The sequence below is a fragment of the Triturus cristatus genome, chromosome 3_1 (genome assembly GCF_964204655.1).
Source record: "Triturus cristatus chromosome 3_1, aTriCri1.1, whole genome shotgun sequence".
NCBI lineage: Eukaryota > Metazoa > Chordata > Amphibia > Caudata > Salamandridae > Triturus > Triturus cristatus.
Window position 1 is genome coordinate 954186547 of NC_140583.1, and position 21974 is coordinate 954208520.

The 21974-nt window shown below is 46.5% G+C and overlaps 1 protein-coding gene across 5 annotated transcripts in view; it reads right to left on the reverse strand.

The window, feature by feature from the left end:
• Positions 1-21974, reverse strand: part of RIF1 (replication timing regulatory factor 1) — a 442844-nt gene that overhangs the window by 249136 nt on the left and 171734 nt on the right. For all 5 annotated transcript variants that reach the window (XM_085645596.1, XM_085645592.1, XM_085645595.1 and 2 more), the window contains 2 exons: positions 17226-17325; positions 9467-9746 (listed from right to left, as the gene is read on the reverse strand). In XM_085645596.1, coding sequence (XP_085501722.1) covers positions 9467-9746; positions 17226-17325 — 380 coding nt within the window. The remainder of the gene's footprint in view (positions 1-9466; positions 9747-17225; positions 17326-21974) is intronic.

Here is a 21974-nt window from a genome sequence, read left to right on the forward strand (position 1 = left end):
GTCCGATTTATTACCACCTTTAGCACACAGGCAGGAGAGCTCAGAAATATCTTGAAAAAAAGATGGAACATCCTCACACAAGACCCCCCTTCTTGAAGTGAAGCTAGGGCAGTCACCAGCAATAACTTCTAGAAAGACCTCATCGCTCAAAGAGAGATTAGTGAATAGTCACCAACAGACCAACAACAAAAAAACTTGGCTGGAACAGAGGGGTGGCTTTCATAAATGCAAAGCCTGCAGCCATAGTGTAAATGTAAGGGAAGTTACACTACGTAGGTCAAAAAAAGAAATGGAAGATCAGTAAACTCATCTCCTGTGGTACTGACTTTGTAGTCTATGCTATCATCTGCCCGTGCGATAAGTGGTATGTGGGGTCAACCACGTTTCCAGTCAAAAAAAAGAATCCTGGACCACTGGCATGCCATCACTAACCGCGACCTTAGTTATAGCACATCGAGACACTTCAATGAGGCACATGAGGGTGACTGGACCAAAGGCAAGTACTTTGGTCTAGCACCTATCCCCAAACATCCTAGAGGGGGAAACCGAAATCAAGCTTTACGCTGCCTTGAGTCAAGACTGATTTTGCTAGCCGGGAGTATGTTCCCAACAGGCATGAATAACGAAGAATTATATGTACATTTATAAACCTCTGAACGCTTCCCGCCACCAATTTGTGAGCTCCTAGTCTGTATTATTAGTGTTGAATAATACATTTTAATTCACTTGGTTCACCTATTTTGTTCAAATTGGTGTTGTTCAGTTTCCCTTCCCTTTGTTATGGATACCTTTTACATTGGATGTGATATATTATCCTAACATTGCATTTTTGGAACATATAAGTGTTATATATTGAACTACTGTGTGACATATATTGATGGAATTGACATATATATATATAGGTAATATACTATAAACTGATCTAATTCTAATGATGTACTATTTTATTTTGACAGATTGATAACGCTGGAAGAATAGCCATGGTTTTATGGTTAAGAGCACATGAGATTTAGCAAGTTCGTATGAACTGTCGTCTCTACAGCATCACCCCCATTTTTTTACTATGAGCGTTACAATCCCTTCACCTGATCAATATCATGAGTGATATCGAATATGCTACTTACCAGTATGCATCTGTTCTTGGCATGCAGGGCTGCTGACATTCATATCTGTGCATAGATCGCCGCCTAGTGTTGGGTCCGGATGATTGCATATTGTTGTCCTGGAAGAGTCTTCGAAGTATCACGAGATAGGTGGCTCCTCCCCTGGACTACAGTGCGCATGGGCATCCCCTCCATCCTTAGATTGTTTTTCGCCATTGTGGCATAAATGGAGTGTAATATAGTGAATGATTACCATGCTAACTAGTATTTACTGAATGCTACAGCTGCTACAGGCGCCGGGGAGGAGGGTGGGCGATATGAATGTCAGCAGCCCTACATGCCAAGAACAGATGCATACTGGTAAGTAGCATATTCGGTTCGAGGCATGTGGGCTGCTGAATTCATATCTGTGCATAGATTATATAGCAGTCCCTCCATTTAGCGGCGGCTGTCCGTGCCAGCTGCAGCGGTCTGAAAAAGAGTTTTGAGAACAGCCTGTCCTACAGCTGCCTGCTGTCTTGAGTGTACATCTACACAGTAGTGTTTTGTAAATGTATGTATAGTGGACCATGTGGCTGCTCTACATATCTCCTGTAAAGGAATATTCCCTAGGAAAGCCATGGAGGCCCCTAACTTTCGTGTGGAGTGGGCTCTTGGAGGAATCGTTAGTGTGCGCTTAGCTTTTTCATAGCAAATCTGTATACACTTAACTATCCACCTAGCTATTCCTGCTTTGGAAATGGGGTTGCCTTTGTGCTGTGGAGAAAAAGCAACAAACAGTTGTTTTGTCTTCCTGAAAGTCTGTGTTCTGTCAATATAGTACATGAGAGCTCTCTTGACATCAAGTGTGTGGAGCATTCTCTCTGCTACATTCTCAGGATTAGGATAAAACACCGGTAGTTCTATGGATTGGTTCATATGGAACTGCGATATCACCTTGGGCATGAATGTAGGGTTGGTGCGTAGTATGACCCTGTTTGCATGAACCTGTATAAATGGCTCTTGAATGGTTAGTGCCTGGAGTTCACTAACTACTCTTAGTGAAGTAATGGCTACTAGGAAAGCTACTTTCCAGGTTAGAAATTGAATCTCACAGGAGTGTAGAGGTTCAAAAGGTGGTCCCATGAGTCTGGTGAGGACCACATTTAGGTTCCAGACTGGTGAAGGTGGGGGTGTAGGAGGAATCACTCGTTTGAGTCCCTCCAAGAAGGCTTTGATGGCAGGCACTCTGAACAGTGAGAGGTGATGCCTGTTCTTTTGGTAAGCTGCCAGTGCGGTTAAATGTATACGGATGGAATTGTATGCTAGATTGCATCTGTATAAGTGTAATAGATAACAGATAATGTTCTGAGTTGATGCATCCAGCGGATTGATGTCATTATTTTTACAATAAATGACAAATCTTTTCCACTTAGCCGCATAGCATGCTCTGGTCGTGGGTCTCCTTGCCTCCTTGATGATATTCATACATTCTGGGGGCAAGTTTAGGTAGCCAAATACTAAGATCTCAGGAGTCAGATCGCCAGGTTTAGCTGTTGCGGATCTGGGTGCTGAATCTCGCCATGGCTCTGCGTTAAAAGCCCGGGTGTTAGCCGCAGTCTTTGATGCGGTACCACGGAGAGTTCTAGAAACGTGGTGTACCATGGCTGGCGTGCCCACGTTGGTGCGACCAGGATGAGCGTCATCGAGTGTTGCCTCAGTTTGCGTGCCACTAGCGGTATTAATGGCGCTGGGGTAAAAGCGTACGCAAATCTGACGGACCAGTTCATCCATATCGCATTGCCCTGCGACTGTGGATGTGGGAACCTGGCGGCAAAGCTTTGGCATTTTGCGTTTTCCCTTGTGGCGAATAGGTCTATCTCTGGATGACCCCACTGTTGGAAGTACGGTTGGAGTACTGATGGATGTATCTCCCATTTGTGCATCTGGTGGCTGTGTCTGCTGAGCAGATCCGTTATTTGGTTGTCCTTGCCCAGGAGGTGTTCCGCCATGAGGAAGATGTTTCTCTGAATGGCCCACTTCCACATGCTCTGAGCCAGATGAGACAACAGTGGAGAGTGTGTTCCTCCCTGCTTCTGTATGTAGTACATGGCAGTCATGTGGTCGGTCCGGATCAACACGACTTTGCTGCACAAGTGTACTTTGAATGCCTTCATTGCTAGGAAGATTGCCAGCAGTTCCAGTAGGTTGATGTGCATCCCCCTCTGCTGTGTTGTCCATAGTCCCTGCACTGTCTAATTGAGTACATGAGCTCCCCATCCCTGGAGAGACGCGTCCGCCGTCAGTATTATTTGTGGTACAGGCTCTTGGAACGGTCGGCCCTTGGCAAGGTTTTGTGGATTCCACCAATGCAGAGAGTTGTATGCCCTACCGCTGACCAACACTAGGTCGTTCAACTGTCCTTGAGCCGGATTCCACTGACGTGCTAAGCACTCCTGAAGCGGGCGCATATGTAGTAATCTTGCGTGCGGGACTATGAAGATGCAGGAAGCCATCATGCCTATCAACTGCATAAACACTCGTGCCGGTAGTGAGCGTTGAGGTCTGAACTTTTTTATTAGCAACTCCATGCTGTTGATCCTCATGGAATTTGGCTGTGCCTTGGTTGCCAGAGTGTCTATGGTCGCGCCTAGGTACTGCCGTACGTGGGCGGGTTGAAGGTGGGACTTTGGATAATTCAGTGAGAATCCCAGGCTGTGAAGAAGGTGAATGGTGTGGGATATGTGGTTGGCACACTGCTGGGCTGACTTTGCCTGGATAAGCCAGTCGTCCAGATAAGGATAATAAGGATAGACATGTATGTGCTGTCTCCTTAAGTGTGCCGCCACTGTTGCCAGGCACTTGAACACCCGTGGTGCCGTTGTTACTCCGAAAGGGAGGACTTTGAACTGGTAATGTTGATCTTGAATAGTGAACCTGAGATACTCTGTGTGATGGGTGTATGGGTATATGGAAATACGCATCTTTGAGATATAGTGTTGCGAGAAAGTCTCCCTGACTGAGCAACGGCAGTACCTCTTAGATCCAGTATGGGTCTGAGAGACCCGTCCTTTTTGGGGATCAGAAAATACAGCAAGTACACCCCTGATCCTTGGTCTTGTACAGGCACGAGTTCTATGGCTCCTTTGTGGAGCATACTGAGCAATTCCTGATGCAATAAGTGCAAGTGCTCTGCGGACATAGGACGGTGTCGTGGTGGTATGTTTGGTGGAGTGGATGTTAGCTCCAGACAATAACCGTACTGGACAATTTCTCTCACCCACCTGTCTGTAGTGATAGATTTCCAGACCGGCAGGAACCGTTGGAGTCTCCCCCCCAGACAGGTGTTATGTGGTCGGGGGGCAGTGACAAGGCGTCACTGTTTGTTGGTGGCGGAGGACCTGGAGCTGTGGTTTCCTCGGCCTCTGCCCTTGACGTTGTTTCCAAGGTATCCACCTCTATTATTCTTATTATAGGTGGTTTGTGTACCTTGTTTAGTGTAATGCGACTGTTGGGAGTTCTGGCCTCTAGATGGTCCTCTGTTGGTAGAGCGACGAAAGGACCCACTCCTAAACTGCTGTGATTGCAGAGCCCCCATAGACTTTGCAGTCTCTATCTTTTTTGACTTTATTCTAGGGTGGTGTCAACTTCGGGGCCAAAGAGGGAGTGAGGGTTGACAGGTTGATTGAGTATAGTTGTCTGTATCTCTGGTTTGAATCCTGAGATTCTCAACCAAGCATGCCTTCTTAACAGGACGCTGGTGTTAATAGCCCTAGCTGCAGTGTCAGCTGCGTCAAGAGCGCACTTAATGGAAGCGTTGCTTATGAGCTTCCCTTCTGTAATTAGTGACTCTGCTCCTTCCTTATACTGATCTGGGAGGTGCTGTAGCAGTGTCTCCAGGGTATCATAATACGCCCTGTCATAACTAGCCAGAAGTGCCTGAGTGTTGGCAATTCTCCATATGTTAGCTGCCTGTGCAGCAACTCTCTTTCCTGACGTTTCCAAGACCTTAGACTCCTTGTCAGGGGGAGGAGCATCACCCGTTGTCTGTGAGTTGGCCCTCTTCCGAGCATTGGAAACCACCAACGAGTCCAAAGGCAGCTGGCCTCTTATGTAGGTAGGGTCCACCGGAGCTGGCCTATATTTTTTCTCAATCCTAGGGTTTAGTACTCTCACCCTCGTGGTCTCCTTAAAAATGTCAGTAGCCTGTTTTAGGACACCCTTCAGCATGGGCAGAGTCTTAACAGATCTTTGAGGTAGAGAAGGTATCCATCAGAAAGTCCTCCTCAATTGGATCAGTGTGGAGCTGTACATCATGGTTCTCAGCTGCTCTCTCAATTAATGCATTGAAGGCAGAAGTATCCTCAGTTGGAGATGTCTTCACCGCATATGCTTGTGTGTCTGGAGCAGTATGTGGGTCCCCTGTACCAGTATTGTCCACCCAAGATTGGTTTTGGTCTTCAGGGTCAGTGGTCAATGGACAAGTGCCCTCATCATCACCAGCATCCCCTGCATCCACATCAGACTGTGTGGGTGAGAATGCCTGAGGCTCCTGGCTATAATATTGAATATGTTCCACAAGAACTGGTGATGTGGTTCTCCTTTTCTTTAATGGAATTTTGTATGGCTCCATAGATTTCTCTGGCACTATCTTTTATGTATTGAAAGTTGACCAGTCCCTGCATAGATAAACTGCCTCGGCTCCTCATCTTCTTGGAGGTACTTCAACAGCTGTTTGTCCCATTGATACCCCTTTTGGCGCTTCGACAGTTTTCTTCGTGTCAATACCTTTCTTTGGTTCGGGACCCTTCTTTGCGTCGAACATCTTCGGTCGTACCGCCGGTGGTAATACGAACTTGATGTGCGTCGACGCGGTCTGAACCGTGGCTGCGGGGCTGTTTGTGCTGAGCAGCGAAGCCCTGTCTTGGATGCGTAATAACGACTCCGACACCGTCTTCTTTAAGAAGGGAGATGGAGTTGTCGACTCGACATGGTCCTTTGAGACCTTCTTTGTAGTGGCATGGAGCCCCCTACCGGACGTCGGGTTCTCGACACGAGGACTGGGAGGGGTCGGGTCTTGAGGGTCGCCCTCTTTTTATAGACGATCCTCAGCGCCGATTTTATCGGGTCGACCACCTTGACCTTGGTCTTAGGTGCCGTCTTTTGTGTCTTCGGCTCCGAGGCCTTGTTGCCGATTAGAGACATTTTCTCTTTCGGTTTCGGTGCCTGTGCCTTCAGTTTCGATTTATCTTGATCGAATGATGGCGCTTTCGATACCGATGGCTCTTTAGGACAGTTCGAAGCCAGGCCTTTAGGCAGGGCAGTAGAACGAGAGGAAAGATCTTGGGTAAGGCCGTGTGGCGATCTCTCGACCTGAGCCATATCGAGTGCCTCTTCGGGCCCTGTACCGACATTTGGGCCTAGCTCATCTTCCGAGCCATCTTCCTCGGCCCCAAGGGCCTCTTCGTCGTCTCCTACCTTGTCGACGACATCTTCCTCTTCATCTACTAGACGGTCGTCTTCAGCATCATAGTCGGATTCACGCTCCGAAGCCGGATCCGATATTCCCTCCTGAACTTCAAGGTCCACGACCTCTTCATCTTCGGTCCCAAAGATGTTGTCCGGGTTTGGCGCTGCTTTCTGCGCCTCGAGCCAAGCTGCTCGACGAATGCGAAGAGTTTTCTTCGATCGGAACCTGGAACGCGCCATACAGGTGGCTTCGTCGTGTGTTGGAGAGAGGCACTTGTTGCACACTGGGTGCACGTCGAAGCGAGCATACTTAGCGTTGCAAAGAGGGCAACGCTTAAAGGGGTTATTCGATTTCTTTGGACTATTTGATTCCATCGTCGATCTCGATCGGGCCTCTGGTGTCGAAGGGCAAACGGCTAACTTCGATGCTCTTCTTGAGAACTAACTCAACAAAAGTACTTGGTGCCAAACGAAAACAATAGACTAGTTTAAAGGCCTTTTGACCTAATAAAAATAAAGTTTTTCCTAAATACTCAAAGAGCTAAGATTAGGACATCCGAACCCAATGGCGGAAAAAAACAATCTAAGGATGGAGGGGATGCCCATGCGCACTGTAGTCCAGGGGAGGAGCCACCTATCAAGTGATACTTTGAAGACTCTTCCAGGACAACAATATGCAATCATCCGGACCCAACACTAGGCGGCGATCTATGCACAGATATGAATTCAGCAGCCCACATGCCTCAAACCACTTCTATTATGTATTAGATTAATCAAAGCAATATTACATCAGAATTAGATTGATCACAGGGTACTATACCCCTTATCGCACCATCATTCCTGGAGTCATTTGGCATCCAGTAATCCATGGACACTTAAATTCTCACTGCACACAGTGAAGTGGGATAATGTACTACACATGGATTCCCTTCTTGTGCATGATAATCATCTCCAAAATAATTTCCTTAATTTGTATTAGGCATTTTAAATTTAGTATAACAATGGTACAAATAACATGTGTCGTGAACTTTGACACTTTGAACTGAACAAACACTCATTGATTTGTAAAAGTATTTCTTTTATGTCAATCTTGAACGCTGTGTCGTGCCTTTACACTGTACCTTTAAATATATGTGGAACTGAACTCCGGTCATGTGACCAAGATCTCGGCTGAGATCGAAACGCGTCGTTTGTCTGCCAAATAAACCCGCAATATTGAAGAATTCAAACTGGAGTGGCTCGTCCTTTGTGCAGCAATCGCGGGATTCATGTGTGTGTGTGTGTGTGTGATATATATATATACACACATACATATATACACATATATATATATATATATATACACACACATATATATACATATATATATACCCGAAATCTAGCGTAGATCAGTGCGCTCAGTAACCCACAACTCCGTCCGATTACCGAACCACTGTTTATTCCACAACGCGTTTAGATTCTGTAGAACCTTGATCATGTGAAACAAACCAAATCAAAGAGACTCTAATAGTTCATAGTGCAGAAAGAGGAAGGACAAATGAAAAGTACATGGCATATGGTGTATCAGGATAAATCCTATTGCTGGCGTTTCCTGCTGGTAAATCCTAGAGGCTCGCCTCTATGCCAGCAATAGGATTTACCCTGATACTCCAGGTGGAGGTGAGCAGGCTAAAGTATAATTACACATGACTGTCGCATATTTGAAATAACTATTGCACAAATGCATTAAAAAAACAAAACTATGAAAATATACAACTGCACAAGTTTGGACACAATTAGGTTTTATCTTAAATCCTTGCTGCAGTTAAAATGTAGAATTTCATCCTCAATGCATTGTGGGGAATGTATGCTGGAATATAATGAGTCACGTGGGGCATAGTTTTACATGCAGCCATTTCATCACAAGCTGTTCCACCTGTGAACAAGACTAATTATGGAGTTGAAACGACAGACAGATAGATACACACACGTTATATATATATATATATATATATATATATATATGCACATATACGCGCGCACATACATATATGCGCACACACACGTGCGGGTCTTAAACACACATACACACAACCTATACAAGTAGATACTGAAATGATGCCTTATTGACCTATAGAAGTAGAGGCTAAAAAGATGCCCAAATTACATTGTATTTCATTTAAAATGCGGCACAACTATCCAGCATTTCTGCAATACAGAAAATGAAGCTTTCAAGTGTAAAACAGTCTCTATTTCAAAGGAAAAAGCTATGCAATTTTCTTCCTCAAGAGGAAAAGCTTTTTGGGTTTATCAAAGTTGAGATGCTTGTTTTCGGCAAATGCATGTGTAACAAAGCAACCTCTATGGTATGGAAGCACTCATTTAAGGAATGCAAGGTGTTGTACGCTTACAGCGCAGGCTCCAGTGAAATAAAAAAAATGAACCACTCGGAGAGCAGTTAAGCTAAGGACATTATTAATTGCAAAGACAGAAAAAGAAAAGGCAGGGCTCGGTTGATCTCTGTAGTGCATCCTCTTCATGTGACATCAGAACAGAAGTGGAATAAGAGTTCTGCCCAATGCTAGAAAACTGTAAATGGATCTAAAAAAGTTCTGAGTACAATGAAAACCTACAAGCAAGGTAACACAGAAATCCTTGACCCTCCCTGGTGGTGAGGTTTTTAACATTGTCCACATATCCCCATATATTATGGTTCTTGCGCTTGCCTAGGTTTTGTGGATTGTACAATCATTCCTAAAATGTTGCCAAGTAACACTTAGAAGGAGCAATCCCATTGGAAAAGTGCACACAAAAAGGTATGAATACATGCTTACACACTCCTATTCCCATATGGGTTATAGTTTTATAATAGGGCATAGATTAAACATTATACAATTGTGAAATATAGACCATAACTGGAGTAAAATATTACTTACTTGGATGTTTTCTCATAAAATGTAGCCAGCGGCTTCATCAGAAATTCAAACATTTTCCTTATAACTGAAGCCAACGCAATACGGCTAATGGTGCTCGTTAAGATGCCAATGAGGTTATTTCCGACTGACAACAGGGAAGCGGTTGGCATTTCCGGTGCAGGTTCTTTAGATGCAAGAGCATGAAAAGAGTCAATCATCTTTACTAATAGTCTCAAGAAAGAGCTCAGGTTTCCCAGGGGCTCCCGTTTCCTCTTGGCCCAGTCTGTTGGCGTCTGTGGTGCTATGGTTAAAAGAAATGCTGCATTTCAATGCAGGTTGCTGACAAATGTGTACATGGGCAATTAGTTAGTTTTTAAAATTCAGTAGCAACTTGGAAGAAAAGTAACAGCCTAGACATCGAGGATTCAACCTCGCCAGTGAAAGGCTCAGAGTTAACAGGTCTAAAGATTAACACAGTGATGGGTGTTCGCATGCTGAGGGATATTGATACCATCACGACTGAGCTAGGTAAGAGGCCATTTCAAGAATGGCAGTCAGTGTGATGAGCAGATCAGTTCCTCAATAACATTTTCCTTCATCAGCTCACATCTAATGCTATTTTAAAGCACTGTACACATTTTAGAAAAGCTCTTAGCAGTTACATTTTCAAGGTAAGTGGCGAAGAAAGGGGAAAATAAAGGATGAAATGTAGAAATCACATTACTACAAGTGAGCAAATGTTTTGAGAGAAATACTATCTTATCTTAGTCACTACTGAACCCCTAATTCATGGTCTTACTTCATATTAGTGGGAAAGTCTTTGTGTGGGAGGAGGCAGGAACAAAACTGCTACAATAACACTGCGGGAAAAGTTTGTGATAACAAAAATATTAAGAACAGTCATACAACCAGTAGAAGTTACTTACCTTCGGTAACGATGTATCTGGTAGATACGATTCTAGCCGTAGATTCCTTAACGTAGAATTATCCCCAGGCGTGAGACTGGATTCGGAAATATATTGCCACCGCATCTCTGGGCGCCGGGGGCGGTAGCATGCGACCCCGCCGTGACGTAGTCTGCGGACGTGATGTCAGCGAGGTCACATAAGTCCCACCCCGGCGTGCTGACGTTGGTTTTATTTGGAGAACTTTTCCGCGCCACAACGCGGAGCAATCGCAAACAAAACAGAGTATGGGAACAGTGTGCGAAAAAAAAATCAGTGAAACAGAAAGGGAAGAAGCGAATGGTGAGGAACAGCACCATTAGGGACCATGCTAAGCACTGCGTTACTGAAACTCATGGAAAGGAAAGAGAAGAGCACTGCTCTGAGAAGCAACCCTACAAAGCGAAGGAGATATCCTCCCTGGAGGCAGAAAAAATATGTGAAAAATGTCATGGCAGTAACAAAGTCGGCAACCACAATCTATAACAGTGAAGGGCAACAAGTCCGGAACAGTGGAGTAACGACGAATCACCCCAAGACAACACTATCAAGGAGTGTCATATCCCCCGTAAAAAGATAAGGGCTGAGGCACAGCCAAGAGACCCCAACCCAGAGGATTGCAGAGGAGTCCGAAACCCCAAGCAATGAAAAAAGAAAGAAAGGAGAAGAGTAAGAGTAGGCCCCACACTGGAAGAACCTGGGTGCAGGGATCCAAAAGTACACATGAACCCACCGTCCAATTACCAGAAAAGGAGGAGTGGAACAAATAAACAGATCGAAGCATCCCGCCAAGGAGGAAGAGAAAAGCACCCGCAGAAGACCAAGCTGAAGTGTCCTCGCAGAACGGGGAGGAAGGGCGGTCCGTAAAAGGAATCTGCGGCTAGAATAGTCTACCAGATACATCATTACCGAAGGTAAGTAACTAGTACATCTGACAGAGACTACTAGCCGCAGATTCCTTAACGTAGAATAGATACCCTAGCCATACCCAGAGGGCTGCGAGAGAACCTCACCAGCTTGGAATAACACAGGACCCCAACAGGGGATGTGTCATGGGGACAGGAAGGACGACCCAGCCCCCTCCAAGCAGAAGTAAGCAAGAACAAGGAGAAGGGAAGGCCAGGATACCACAAGCCTACCCGAGGAGCAACGGGTACCCGCCACAAAACCCGAAGGGACAGACCGCACCAAGCGAGTACCAAAGAAAGAAAAGAACCACCCGCAAATCCAAGGAGAAGAGGAGGAACGGAGGCAGAGCCCTCAGGACAACACACAGCGAAGGGGACAGCTGAACGGGTGTCAGCCCCAAGGCAGGAACGGCCCCACAGCCAACAAGCTCAGACATAAGAAGGAAGACAGGCACGCAAAGCATGAGACAGGAGCACACGGTTACACCCAGAGGCCCATAGCAACCAGGGGTGCGCAGCACACAGCTGGTAAATACTATGGAGTAGCGTGCCCTAGAACAAGCCGAGCGCAAGATAGAGGCAAGGGAACCCCAGAACAAGCCCTAGAGAAGGACCATCCCAGTAGCACCACCCGGCCCACGAAGAGAAGTGGGATCGGCCATAAGATAAAAAAAAGGAGAAGAGGGGTCCCCCCCCCCCCCTCCCCCAAGAAGCAGCAGGGGATGGGGAAGCGGCCCCCGGGAAGTGACACATTTAGTACAGACCGAAAGCCGGAAACCAGAACACAGGAGAACACCAGGAATAATCTAACCCCCCTGGAACACAAGGCAGAGGCCCAGGCCGAAACATCGTATAACAAGGTGGAAAAACCAAGATATGACGCCGTAGACAGCATGACTAAAGTCGGTCTGGCGATCCAGAGGCTGAAGAGGGAAGGTAAAACGCACAGAAGCAGATATACTGCAGGAACAAAGGGCAAAATGGATGACAGGTGAGCCCTGTAGAAGAAGGATACTGAGCGAGACAGAACCTGGAGCAGCGCAAGCTGCGCTAAGGCGGAAGAAAAAGATTCCGCACCAAGCGGTATACAGTGACGCCAAGAAAACGCGCGGAACCCGAGAAGGTATCTACACCCGCCCAGCTTAGGAAAGAGCTATACAATAGCAAACAAGTACCCCACCTAGGGTATGACACGTCCCCAAAGAAAACAGGGAAACACCTCTTCGGGAAATCCGCAGCAGAGGTCAAGAACATAAAAGACCTGTGGATAACATACCAAGCAGCCAAAAAATACACAGATGGTCCAACCTAAGGACCTATGCAGCTTCAATAACAGCCAAACATTACGCACCACAAAGCTGAAGGGCTGAACCAGCATCCAAAGGAACATAGGGGCCAACCTAAGGACCCTGAAGGCATTCCAAGCCACACAGCACACAGACGGGCCAACCGAAACACTAGGCCCAAAGAGAAAGGTGGGATAAATACCTCCCATAAGACACCCGAGGACCGACAAGCCGAAGCTTACGGAGGGGGAGGAGGACAGCGCCCCGCAAGGAGTCGTTGAATAGCGGAGTCCACGTGGGTGTTAAACAGAATCCCATCAAAAGGCAGGTCGACAAGACGCGCCTCAATATTCTCCGGAAAGACGCTATCCCGCAACCAAGCATGGCGGCGGAGGGCCACAGAACTCGCTAAAGCACGGGCGAGAGAATCAGAGACATCCAAGGCCGAACGGAGAATAAATACAGCCAACTCCCGACCATCCCACACATGGTGCCGCAGATCAGCGCGGGCACAGTCGTGGGAGGTACGAGACAGAAGGGACTCCGCGGAATCCACATGTCAGAAGTAGCCCTGGCCAACACACATTGGGTTGAGTGCGTGCAGAGCAGCACAAGTGGAAGCGCAAATGTAACGCCCCCAGGAGTCCTACCACCAGGCCTCCCATGACGGAGAGAGCAACACCGAAGGCAAGGAAGAAACATTAGTCTGCAGGACAGGGCCTTGGGCAGCCGGGTGGGAAAAAAGGCAGACTGGATCGTGCGGGGCAGGACGGTGGCGGTGAAGGAGCAGCTGAGGCACCGGATCCCCCGTAGAACGCGCCCTGGAAGCCGCCGAGGAAAATGCAACGATACGGCGTCCAGTCTCCGGTGAAGAGGAGACTACAATCCGGAGGGCCATCCGGAGAAGAGCAGACAATCTGACGTCGGGACGGCGCCGGGGAGTCCGCTACAGGCACTGGTTTGTTCTCGATCGGCGCCAAAGTGTCCACCAGGGGTGCAGAGTCGACCACCACCACGTGCCTCATCGGAGAAGGGGGCGGGGGTCGGAGCCGAAGTGGTCAAGGAACGGCGCCGAAAAGGAGTCGGCTCTACCTCAGACGAGGCAGCCGCCTGCACAGAGGACCAAGAGGGGCTCAGGTAGGCACCCCGGGTCCCGGCCTCCACCCGCGGCACCGCCAGGGCGGAATGCCATAGTCGCCAGACATTTGTCAGCTCGGCCTCCGGTAAGACAGTGCACTGCCCAGAATCGAGGGGGACTCAGGGACGAGCTGTGAGTCCCGGCGACCTCCTGCGACACCACAGGGAACCTTGCGGGGTTTTGCAGTGAAGCAGGGACACCGTGGGACGAAGAGGTGAACCCCTTAGGCCGCACCTAGACGACACCACACCTCCAAAACCTGAAGCCGAACTCGTCGGCGCTGGGGGCGAAGCCGCCGGCGAGTCAGCAGAAGGCCCCGCGCATGACAAGGGATCCTCTGACGTCTCAGGGAAAGGAGGGGGGCCCAAAGAAGCCTGCAGAGCCGTAGCATAGGCCTTCATTTGGGTCCTTGTCGCCCCAAAGCCAGGAAACGGCAGATAGGGTGGCAACGGCCTAGGGTGCACGTTCCGAGAGGAACCCACGCACTCTACAGAAGGAGGACAGTGCCTCTGTGGCAAGCCGCAGGACTTGCGGGCGAGCGAGCAACGCCCGTGGGGCCTCGGATAAGGACGATGCCGCAGCCTGAATTGTCGGCGTCTGGACCCTTCCGAGGTAGGAGACGGACACTGTGACGAGACCAATCTGGACAAGCGGGCCGAAAGCAATTTCATCCGGTGCTTGAGATGCTGACAAGCTTCGCAGTCCGTAGAATCATGGTGCTCGGCCAAACGCCACATACAAATAGGGTGAGGGTCCATCGCAGACATCTCACGTGCACAAGTAGCACACGTCTTGAAACCCAAAGGCATTGCACATAGTTTCCAACGTAAAGGCGTTAAGAGGCCTGAAAACAGTTCAAGGGAACTCACTCCGGATCCGCGTTGCACATGGCAAAGAAGAGAACTGATGTCAGCGCGCCGGGGTGGGACTTATGGGACCTCGGTGATGTCACGTCCACGGACGAAGTCAAGGCAGGGTTGCGTGGTACTGCCCCTGGCGCGCAGAGATGCTGTGGCAAAAATGTTCCGAATCCAGTCTCACGCCTGGGGATAATTCTGCGGCTAGTAGTCTATCAGATAGCCATCCTGTATGTGAAAATGTTCGCCACTGTCGTAACTTGCAAAAGTCTGGTTGCAGGCCTCAATTCGCAGTCCCTTGGCTAGTGTAATCACCATTGCTCTGTCCTGCAAGCTAAACTGCTTGCAGCAAGTTTAGCAGGAGAGCAACAGACACTATTCAAGGGACTGTGTTGAGGCCTTCTACTCGATTCTGATGAACGCCATCTATAAGTAACCCCCCCCCCCTCCGAGGTTTTTTTAATCTTTGCACTTATCACTAAACACTCCGATACCCCGATCCACACCTGTCCTAGCTCACACCCGAACTGCTGGCTATAGAGTGGGAGGAGGGACCCCATGATGAAGCATGCCACCATATGGTGAGTGAGGGTGATGGTCCCCCCCGTGCACCCCCCCCCCAAAAAAAAAGGATCAGGAGAATGATGCCCAAGTTTAGTGACTGTATCAATGTGTGAACCCCTAGATTGGATGTTTTTCTGTTGTAGTTCAATGACTGATTGGGAGTAATGCTTAGTATCTTTAAATACTACCACATGATACCCTTTGGTGGTGTGAACAGCAGGTAAGTTTGTCAGAGGAAAGTTGGGAATGGGTGGATGTTTAGTCATAAGGCTTTCCAACAATTTTTCAATTTCCAAAAATGATGTCCTGTCCTCAAACAAAGACCTGGAAATCACAGAAGGAAAATGTGGACAAGTCAATAATGGTGCAAGATAAACGTCTGGAAAAGCTCTTGATTTGCCTTTCTGTAGAAATGCCACATTTTCTTGAGAACACTGGTAGATAAAGGGGTCAAAACAAGATCACTACATCTGGTCTACCAAGAAATATAACAAATAGATTGCATCCTTTAGTTGTTTCTTGGTTTGAATGCTTGCATATTTAAACAGTTGGGTTGGCAGTTTGTGAAGTCTTGGTTACTGCACGGTTATAGGAGGAAAGTAATGCTTTTGGATCAACAGTGCAGTACAGATTTCTAGCTTGGCCACCTTTACCAGCTCACATGACAACTTTAACTACACAAGATCTCCATGCAAGACCCTAGGGTTAATAATGGTTAGGCTAATGCACAACACACTTAGTGGACTCGCACAATGTACATACTGACTTAACATTGAAGGAATCAAGTCTGTTGATAACTAGCTGAGCTTCAAGGAGGAAACCAGAATGTGCAACCTGCATGGCTTAAATGCATGGGAGATTCCACTTAAAATACCACTAACCGGCTTGAAGCAGAGGACATGTTGGTATACCTGCTATTTAGTCTCTATACTGCATAGCTCAATAAGGTTTGCAAGCAGTACAGTCTTAATTGCCAAAACCTGGACAGCAGCATATTCAAATCATGCAATAGAGATTTTCTAGTTTCACTTGATAGAACAAGCATAGGCCTACAAAGGATGCTGCATAAACTGGTTTGAAATAAATTGATCCACCCAGTCGCCAACAGTATAAAAACAGAAATTAGCTACTATAGCAAGAATCCTCAGTTATGGTACAGGGGAGAAATGCTGCCAGACAGACCTCAAATATAATTATCTTGCACTATAAATGTTGGATTCTGGTTCATCTCATTGTCATCTAGCCACCATGAACAGCAGGTCACACTTTTATTACTATGTCGATCTGCACCACCGTAGTCAGTCCCAATTAAATATTAAAACAAATAAAACCCAACTTTCAATATCATACAATGGAATAAAGTTAAAAAATGTGCCCTTCTCCTAAAACACGGAACAGGCCCACATACGCTAGGAATTTGGATTTATTGGACAGGAACTGGGATGTAAGGCTGTTTTTTTTTTTTTTTAAAGCAAAGTTATCAGATTAAAAATGCCACTCGAGTTCTGTGATCAGTTAAGGGGTATCTTCTAAATCCAGGAAAAGATTGAGACTGAAGTAGGTTGTCTAGTTGGCTCACAACATCTATTAAAGATTTAGATATCAAGGCGACATGTGATTTGAATATAACATGCTCTGCTTTTAGGTCTTTAGTCAAGACTCAATTAATTAGTAAATCACTTATCAAAGATTTTGTAAAGGTTAAATGTAGACTACTTGACGGCTTCATATAAGGTACTGAGATGCATTTATTCAGTCCGCACATGTTGGTTGCATACTATATAGATATAAAAGAACGTCTCTGGGGCACACGGTACGCTGCTGTCCAAAAAAGCACAGATATTTACTTAAGTATTTTGTAGTCAATAGTATTGTTTCTTTAAAGCTGATTTCTTGTTCTAAATACAGCTAGACCTCAATAACATCAACTGTACATAAATGGGGCTAACGTCCTATTTTGGTTTGCGTTTGTACTCTCCCCTACAAGCTCGTAGGAGCACACATACCCATGCAAATGAGAAACCGATGAAACACCACAATCACATTATTCATATGTATAAATGAAGAAAAACACAACCCTTACCTTTTGTTTTTGGAGGATATTTACTGCTGTAAGGTGAGAAGTTTATGCACTCGACCACAACAAGGAGGCTTTGAACAATGCAATCCAGCGTAGAAAAGTTCTGAAGGGGAAAAAAAAAATAATAAATAAAGGCCAAATTAGTAAGCCATGTGCAAATTTAGTCACACTTTGGGTGAAAAGGGTGGCACTTGCAACCAATTTCCAAATCAATAACATCTTTTCCATAACGTGCAACATTTGTTATTTGGGGGAGAAGAAAAAAAAAAATCACTAGTTTTGCAAGTTAAAAAAAACAACAACAAAAAAAAAACAGTTGCATTGTATCTTTATGTCAAGTAGATGCGTGCTGTTCTCTATTTGGGAGGATCCCAGTACTGACTAAAGCTTCAATCCGAATGCATCTGGTGGAGACAAATATAAAGACTAAACTATCTATTAGTACCATAAATGCAATGTTATATATGGCTCGCATTGAAAGCCATTAGTGTGAATAACCAAATCTGAATCCAGAGCTGCAGCTAGGATGTAGCAGCAGTGGAAAAAGGAAGTGGCTTTTCCAATGCTGTGCTATCATCCAGGAAAGCACTCAGTTCTACTATGGTCACCTGCCTTGCCTGGGTCTCCAGAGACCAAAAGGAGATTTGTAAATGGTGGCTGGAGGTCTCTGCCTCCTCTAGACTGTCGGGTCTCTACACAACAAAGGGAGGCAGGAGGAATACAGTCAACACTGACGCCTGCAGTGGGACTAGCATGTTGCTTTCCGCGCAGTGACAGCTTTCTACTCTCAATGTGAGATTTTGTGACTACTGCTTTGGGACGGAGCACAGAGTGCTGTGGATGGGTGGCAGGATACTGTAAGAAAGTGCCCTGTTTTGGCATGGCTGCCCCCACTTTTTGCTAAACTGCTGATGTATTTTGACCGAGTGTGCCCTGGACTCCTGCCAAACAGGTACAAAACAAATTGGCACACTCTGGCCACAGATCAGCCCTTTGTAAATTGTACCACAGGTACCAAAGGCACTGTGGCCAGGGAAGGCCCCTAGGGGCTTCAGCACTTATTGTGCCACCCTTAGAGGCCCTGTACCTTTACACACTGCCTTAGGAGGCAGTGTGTTTTGGTGCAGAACAAAGTGAAGAGTCGACATGGCACACATTCCTGTGTGCCATGCCTACAAGCCACTGCCGTGGCATAGATCAGCCAACCCTTTACCTGAGTGCACTATACCAGTGATGAGTGTACAGGTGCATGAGCCCTGTACACCTACAGTGCCTAAGCCAATTATTAGACACCAAGTGCAGTAATGCCATAAAGAGTATATGGTGGTGGGAGTTTGTCATTACAAACCCCACGATACCATAATGGCTTTACTGAAAACTGGGAAGTTTGTTATCAAACGTCTCAGCACATTAAACCCACACTGATGGGATTTATTGAAAAATGCACACAGACGGCATCTTCGAGATGCCCCCTGAAAAATGACTAAACATTAGTGTTCAGGCTGAGTGGCTGCTCCCCAGCTGCCACGACCAAGCATGTTTCTGGACCCCTAGGTCTACAGCCTACTGCTCTCGGGGGTCTGAAACAATGCACATCTTGGGACGAGGTGCCAAGCCTCCTACCCCAGGATGGGCAGGCTCCACGAAGGGGAAGCTTCAAAAGCTTGCCACCTTTGTGAGTTTCCCCAGGCCTTTTGCTGCTTGCAGCAACTGGCCCCCACCGGTTCTGACCCCCACTTTGGGTGGGAGAATCGGCAGAAAAATCAAATGATGAGGGGAGGTGTGCCTACCTTTGCCAACCCCACTCCTCCGGTGGGAGACTCAAGGTGAAACAACTCAGTCCCCGCCATCTTGCAGATGGGGGGACCCAGCCAACCAGAGGGAGGCATATGCCTCCTTCCACTGGAGGATGGCATAATAGAAGGTGTACTAACCCCAAGGGAGGGACCCATTGGTCTCAACCTTTACCTGTAAAGCCCCTAAATCTAGAATTTAGGGACACCCCTGAACCTTTCCTCAGACAAGATTAGACTAATAAGACGGACCGAAGAAGCAATGCCAATGCTAATAGGACACCCATTGACTTGGCCCCAGCCCTACCCGCCTGTCTCCACCTCGAACCTACAGAATCGAAATCCTGGTGTGTCCTGCAGCCAGCAACCTCAAGAACGCCGAGGACCTGTCCTGCCTTCCAAAGAATAGACTATCTCCCATGAGCACTGGACTGCACCAGTCTCCCAGGTCTGGACTTAGTGGCCCAACACCACAAGGTGGTCTCCCTGGCGATCCGGACCTGAGATCTGGTGATCTCTGACATGCCTCAATCTCCCAGCGACACGTGCAGCCTCTTTCTGTAGGGTCCCCCCTGACCACAACCGGAGCTGGTAAGGAAAACCTGATGCCTAAAGACACCCCTGCACCCGAACTCCAAACGGCCTTGGGTGGCCCAAGCGATGGTGTCTCAGCATCCCAACTTACCAATCCAACCAGTGGTCACCTCCAGAAGATCTTCGAACCCGAGCCTGCAGTCTTTGTTGAAATCGGGGAATCCCCATCGAAATCAACAGGGCACCAGACCGCAAACCAGCACCCTCTGCGGGTGAACTTTGTGTACTCAACAGTATCCTCTTTGCCCTGAGCCCAACACCAGGAGCTTTGCTCCCACAACCTTGTGGCCTGCTCGTGAGCAGCCATCAACCTGAGGCCCCCTATCACCCCATTGGATAACACTGGGCCTCAACACTCTGCACCCCGGCCGCCAATGTGCCGCCGAGGGTGCTTTGAGAGTGCATCCTTCACCCTGAGGGAACCTTTGTTCTAACCCCAGAAATTCAACCCCAAAGACTGAGTACTTACCTGTTAACCAATAACAGGTATTCTCTCCATAACAATACATTGACTGTCTTCCCTAGAAAAATGTTCTAAGTGTGTAGTTTATTTGTATGAAAACATGAAAAACTGCAACTGTGCAAAACTAATTTTACTTACCTTTACTGTAGGAAATGTTCCAGTGTGATATCTAGGCATATCACACTGGGTAGAAAAAGTAACTTAAAGTAATCTAAAAAGTAACTGGAAAGTAATCTGTACAGCAATTTGAAATCCTTGACTTACCTGTATTTCAAACAACTGCATTTGAAATTGCAATCAATTGTAAACCTTGCATAATATTTTTCAAAGCATTTATTTCACTTACCTCTGCCAGGCTTGGGTTGGTTCTAGAAATAAACTTAATATTTTTATAAAAATATCTGAAGTTCAGTCTTTTAGTGTGCGCACAATCATTTGCTGATTGAGTGTGTACAACAAATGCTGTGATAAAGCCTTACTGCTCGCCCACACAACCACAAATAGAGTAAAGGGCTATCTACTTTTACCTCTGCCTCCCTTTATGGTTCCACTGGACTGTGTACACTACCTCATTTTAGTATAGTATATACTGAGCCAGCTTCCTACAGATACCATATAGAGTTTTTAGGTAGAGCCTTGGCAGTGAGCATGCGCGGTCTCTCGACATGCTGTAACTTCTTCTGTGGGCTTTCACCACGCCCATCACTTTCATTTGTTGCTTGGCATGCCTATCAAAATTCCTTTGATTTCTTTGGTAAATTCTTTACCTTTGTCCCGCCTTTTGGTTGTTTTGTTCCACCCTGGAGACTGACCCTTTTACATGGACCAGTTCATTACTGGCCATTTTTCATTTATGTAGGTTTGTGCAATACTTTTTCTTGCCTCGGCTTGCACACAACTACTTTGAAAACAAACAGAGCACTAACCTTTCTTAAATGCCACGGGCTTGCTGAACAGCTCATTCACACAAAGGAAACAGAAAATACTTTACAGCCAGTGGCTAAATGGGGCTGACCCAAAGCCCCCTCTCTGCACTACCTATAAGCAAAATATTGGTAATATCAGAGTACCTATAAAGGCAAAGCTGTGTAGCAAGATCTAAAACTATACTTTAAAAAAAAAAAAAAGAAACTAAATACAATCTTTATTAACGTAAAATTAAATGCCCCCTCTGGGAGTTCGGTTCCTTGTAGTCTGTTCATAGGCTTCCTGTCACCCACACACCGAGTCCAGCACCGGCCCTTCTACCTGCAACACCAATTATGCATCGCACATTATGGGACTATCTTCACAATTGTATGATCCTCATCTTTTTTGTCAGCATTCCGAACAAAAGATGTGTCTTACATTAAAGCTTCACTTGTTTTACTTTACCCTGCTACTCTCAAACAGGTTCATTGCTGGTGCTTAGATTTCAATTAGACACAAAGTTCTTTATTCAAGAAATCATAGTAATGGGATAAACGGAAGATTAAAGACTCACTGTCAGGTAACAATGACAAATATGTTTACCTTCGGCTTCATACCAAACGAAAGCAAAACTTGACCCGAGCAGCTCAATCAATAGCAAAGCCAGCTATTCTCTCCTTACATACATTATAGCAAAGTATTATCTTCACTGAGCTTTGAAATATAAATGCTACAAGCAGCACTTAAGGAACTAAAATCCTGCCTCCATAGCTTTCAAAGTGCCGTCTCGATTAACTGGCTGTGCCCCAGCCCTACTGCTGTCTTGCATATTCTCAGCATTTCATTTCAGGCTCATTTTGTTGGTGTTGCCGCAGAGCAATCTTTGAAGGAAGTCTAGTGCAGGTGAATGATTTGCACTGGCAACGTTTCTTTCAAAATTTCAGTATATTTTTGTAGGCCTGCTGTGCCTGGGATACTGGCCTTCCCTTTAGA